The 5213-nt window shown below is 56.6% G+C and overlaps 1 protein-coding gene across 1 annotated transcript in view; it reads right to left on the bottom strand.

Annotated features, from left to right (window-relative positions):
• Positions 1-2482: 2482 nt before the first annotated feature.
• LOC104125740 (proline and arginine rich end leucine rich repeat protein) overlaps positions 2483-5213 on the bottom strand; it is a 3088-nt gene continuing 357 nt past the window's right edge. Inside the window, 2 exon segments of the mRNA XM_035893799.1 lie at positions 2483-2661; positions 4623-5213. The exon segment at positions 4623-5213 is cut by the window's right edge and continues 12 nt beyond it. Of these exon segments, the coding sequence (XP_035749692.1) occupies positions 2483-2661; positions 4623-5213 (770 nt within the window).

The following is a 5213-nucleotide window of genomic DNA, read 5'->3' as shown; positions in this document are numbered from 1 at the left end:
GCAGGGACAGCAGCACCCAGCAGCTGCAGCCACAGCCGAGGTCAGGCTCTCTTAATTAGCAGAGATGCTCATTAAGAGAGGCACATGCTCCATAAGCCTGCCCACTGCCACCCTGCAGGGGGGTTTTGCAGATGCGCCCGCTGCTTTGGTGCTGGTGCTGCTTGCGAGTCCAACCCAGCGTCGGTTCAAGCGAGGGCACGCCACAAACCACCCCCGAGCCCGCCAGCCTCCCGCTGCGGGGACCCACAGGGTCTCCTGAGCTCCGAGCGTTGGAAAAGTCGGCCCCAACAGAGGAAATCTGGTCCTGAAGGAAGCGGCAGCTCCTGCGCAGCGAGGAAGATGAGGATGGATCAGAGAGAGGCAGGTCCGACCGCGGCTCCGGGTCCCTTGTGAATCATTTTATTTTCACTGCTGTGGAGAGTAGGAGTGAAAATACCATTAAGCTGAAATCAGTCGGGAACTACATATGTCTGTAGATATATCTGTACAGTCTACCAGTATATATACACATTATATATAAATATATACATAGGGTCTCCGGGTTTAAGGTTGAAACCTGTCGAACCCAATAAAGCCCACTGGAGGAAGATTTGGAGAAGAGACTTTTATCATGAAAAAACCAAGCCGGAATTAGCACAGGGGTTTAATGAACCTTCCAGGGCTGGGAAGGGGGGAGCACCCGGCTTGCAAGGGCGCTGCTGTGTCCCCTGGCTGCGGGGAGCATCCCTGTCCCATTCCCGGGGAGTGGGACACGGTGCCCGTCCGTGCCTGCCTCGGAGAAGGGTCAGGTTTGGTGGCTGAATGCAAAGAAGGTAACGGCTGGTTTCTTTGGTTTATTGCTTTAATGCTTATTTCAGTTGGATCTTTTTATCCTCTAATGCTCGGCCTTAAATCTGAATCCTGAGAATCGGGAAGAAAAAGAAGAGCATAACACCCCCTAAACCCGGACACCCTATATATGCAGGTACAGCTATCGGAGAGGGAAGCGATACATGTGAAAACAGGGTCAAGGGGGAATAAAAAATAGCTTTATCCAAAAGAGTCATTCTTCCCTTTTTTTTTCCTTTCTTTCAAAAAAAAAAAAAAAAAAAAAAAGGCAAAACCAGTCATGTGTGCTCCGTTCAGGAAAGCAACTGAAAGTAAAACTTCCAGGAGGTGGGAGTCAAGGCAGGAGGGCAGAGAGACCGTGAGAGCAGAGCAGGGATCTCAACCCAGCCCCGGCAGAGCTCGGGTTTACACCCACACCAGCATCTGGCCCCCGGTACCTAAAATAGAGGGCAAGCATCCTGCTGGCATGGCTGCAAAGCAGCTGGCTCTGCTCTGCTCTGCCTGGGGGGGGTCCCATGCCCAGGGCAGGTTGTTGGCATCGGGGTCCCACGGGCTTTGGGTCCTGCCCATGTTGGGGAGGGCAGGGTTTGGCTGGAAGCAGCTGAGTGCGGCCGATGAGCTGAGCATCTCTGCAGTGCGGGGCGGGGGGGGATGCAGGATGCTGGGAGGGGGCTGCGGCACCGTGGACCGATGCTGGGGAGGTGAGCCTGGGAGGGATGAAAGCCGGGGAGGGGGCTGGTGTTGCAAAGCAGGGTGCGTGGTGCATTGCTGCAGGGAAGGTGCAGCCCACACCGGGAGCAGGAGAGCCCAGCTCCAGACGCCCTCTCTTACACCCTCCTGCCAAATTCCCACCACCATGAGGGAATAAGCCCCTGGGCCTGGAGAGCAATGCAGAGCCAAGGCTGAAGCCCCCCAGGTGGGCCCAGGTGAGAGGAACGTGCCCCTCGCCCAGCACCCTGGGATGTGGCTCTGGCCACGAGGTGTCGTTGCCGGTCCCGCGCCTGCACGGATCCTGCTCCCCTGGCCACCCACCGCCCATAGGCCAGGCTGGCATCACCCTGCGCCCCAAGGCTGCAGGGTGGCCATCCGCACCCTCGGCACACCAGCCCAGGGCATCCCAGTCCCACCTCCACCGCTGGCGGTTTTTCCCCAGGGACATCGCGGGCTCTCTGGGTGCAGCCACCCAGAGCAATGATGTGACCCAAGTTCTGCAGTGAGGTGGCCCCTGGGCTCCCCCCGTCAGCTCCATCCGGAGATGCTTTTGGCTAGAACCGAATCCAACCTCCTGAAACTCTGCTGGGTGGAAGGGGAGAGACAAATCCCAGCTCCAGGGCTGGTGTGGGGTGAGGGCAGAGACGGCAAAGCCCGCAGGCAGGGAGCTGGGGTGAGCATGGCAGCCACCCCAGGCTGATGCTGCGACCTGGGATGGCTGCTGCGACGCAGAGCTGTGCTGCAGACAGCAGGACCCGAGGGCGCACGTGCCACGCGTGTCCACAGCCGCTGCAGGGGAGGACAGGGGGAAAGGCAAGAGGGATGGAGGCAGGGTGTGAGCAGGGGGAGAAGGAGGCAAAAAGGGTCCCCCATGTCAAACACCGACGGGGGTCCAGTCTCTGTGCAAAGCCAAGCCCTGGGAGAGGCGTGCTGCCGGGCACGGCTAGAAAACCACGGACTGCAGGAGGCGGAAACACATCATCAGGTCCAAGGGGATGGGGGGCTTCAGGAGGTTCCCATCCAGCCGCAGGTACCGGAGCCGGGGCACACTGTCCAGGTCAGAGGGGGAGAAGTCCTGGATGGACATCAGCGAGGTGGGGCAGATCTGCGTCCCGTTGATTTCTGTAGGGAGGAGAGGAAAAGCGGGATGCAGGTGAGAGGAAAGGGAAGACAGAGAGGGATGCTAGAGCCCCCCCTCCCTGCCTGCCGAACCCCCAAATGGGGTTGCTTTGCTACCGAGGGGGAGAATCCCCAGCTTCTCCCAGAAGGCAGTGCAGCCCCAGCAAGAGTAAAATCTTGCTTTTGTTCAGAAATGAAGTAGGTCACGTTCAGCCAAAGCACGGTGAGGGATGCGGTGTCATCTGAGAGAGAAAAGGGATTATTTCAGACATGAAACCTGCCGAGCCAGCCCTAAGCCTTCAAAAAAAAACATCAAGGAAACATGCTCCAGCACCGGTACACTGAAGATAACGTCAATAACTGGCTCATTGCTCGCTTCTGGATTCCCACGTGTTTCTCCCCACCCTGCGTTACGGAAAATAAATCTGGCGATTCTCATGTTGTTACCCAACTCCAGGGACTGAAACCTTGTAAAAGCTGGGTGAAATAGGCAAAAAAAGAGCTGGGATGTGATATGCACGGCCACGCAGGCATCTCTCCATGGAAAGCCCTAGCAGGAGCTGGGTACCAGCGTGTGGGAAGCCAGCAGCCATCCCCACCTTGGCCCCAAGGTCCCCCTTGCCTCCAGTTTGGTGGTTTTTTAATAAAACACAGATTATCTGGCATTTGAACCAGATGTTCATCGCTGAATCAGTGACCCCCCCACTGAGAGAAGGGACATGGCCTTGTGAGGGTTTTGTCCCTCTCCCAGGCATCACATCGCATAACGCCGTTAGTGCTTGCCTGCACAGAGCAGCTTCATCCCTTCCCAGCTCCCGTTCAGCACCCTTCTGGGGCGGGGGCTGGCCCTTTAAAGCCCCTCTGTGATTTTACAACCCCTCTTTGGCAATGGACCCCTCTCACACGCAAAGCCACACACCATCCCCGCACAATAAACACCACGGCGTGGAAGTGCTCCCGCCACACCACTTGCAGGGACCAGCACCCTGCCCGGCGGCTGCTTCACAGGTGAGTAACGCCCCGAGTGGGACCTGCAGCCCCCATACACCCCACCGCAGCCAGAAATAGAAGAGCCCCGCGCCTTTTTCCCAGTGCCCGTGGAGGGTTTCTGGCAGGAGCGTCGCATTCTTGCTTCCCCGCGGACAGCAAGGGCAGCAGGTTGCTGGACCTCTAATAGCAGAAACATCTGGGGGGACCAGGAACGGGTCTCTGTCGGCTTCTCGAATGTGCCAGCTGTGTTTACACATTTCACAGGCCAGCACCTCTCCCAGGAAATTGCAGCGTTTTGCCTGGAACGGTGTGAAACTGCCCCGGTTGGTTTGCCAAGGCAACCTCCATCACAGCCTTGTTCTCCCTGTTCCTTCCTCTGCAAAGCTCAGCTCGAGAGCTAAGCTGGGTTATTTCTAACCATCTTGACTGCGTATTTGGCATCTGTTCTTAAAATATGTGCTCAGACTCTCCTTTTTAAATATCCCTATTTCTGAGCCCTGCTGGGGAAGTGACTATTTAGATGGCAGGTGGCCCCAAAGAAGAGCTGCCCATGAGAATGAGCAAGAAAAGCCCTGCAGAACCAGGGGGAATTTAGCCCTGCTCCTCAGAATCCCAGAATGGCAAGGGTTGGAAGGGACCTCCAGAGATCACCCAGTCCAACCCCCCTGCTCAAGCAGGCTCACCCAGAGCAGGGTGCACAGGACAGCGTCCAGGTGGGGTTTGAATATCTCCAAAGATGACGACAACCACCCTAATCCTCAGGGCATCCTTCCGCACATGCAAATCCACCCCCCTTAGGGCCTTGTTCACCTACAAAGAGCCCCCAGCTCATCTCACCACTTGACCTCCCTTTGAAGTGTTCACGTCCCACTGGGTGAAAAATGCCCTTTTTCAGCAAAACACTCGCCATCCCCAAGCCTGTCCGCTCCACCACAGACCTCGCCGTGGCCTCCTGACCGGCCAGCGCAACTCACTTTCAATGGAGTTGTTATTCAGGTAGAGGTGCTCCAGCTTGGGGCTGATGAAAGGGACGTTAGTGAGCTTGTTGTGGGCCAGGTGCAACACCAGCAAGTTGGTGAGGTTGAAGGAGTTCTTGGGCAGCCCCTTGTCAGAGATCTGGTTATAGTTGAGCCGGATGAATGCCAGGTTGGGGAATTCCTTGAAGTAGTCACTGGGGATGTCTTCAATGTTGTTCCTGTCCAGGAAGAGCTGGTGAATGGCACTGGGCACCCCAGGGGGCATTTTTCTCAGGATGTTGTGGGCGAGGTTAAGTTGCATGAGGTTCTTGAGTCCCTTGAAGGTGTTTTTGTTGAAGACCCCATCGCTTAGCTTGTTGTGGTGTAGGTCCAAGAGCACCAGGTTCTCCAGCTTGTTGAAGACCCCAGCAGGGATCTTGGAGATCTGGTTCCTGCTCAGACGCAGCTGCTCCAGGTTGGGCGGCAGGAAGGCGGGCACCTCCTTGAGCTGGTTCTTCTCCATGTAGAGGAAGATGAGGTTTTCCAGCTTCTCCAGGACCCGCCTGTCCACCTTCCGGATGCGATTGTTGTCTAGGTTGACCCATTTCA

The sequence above is a fragment of the Egretta garzetta genome, unplaced genomic scaffold, assembly GCF_000687185.1.
Source record: "Egretta garzetta isolate BGI_Z169 unplaced genomic scaffold, ASM68718v1 scaffold105, whole genome shotgun sequence".
Classification (NCBI taxonomy): domain Eukaryota; kingdom Metazoa; phylum Chordata; class Aves; order Pelecaniformes; family Ardeidae; genus Egretta; species Egretta garzetta.
The sequence above is the reverse complement of the archived record's forward strand: the minus strand, read 5'-3'. Positions and strand labels throughout refer to the sequence as shown.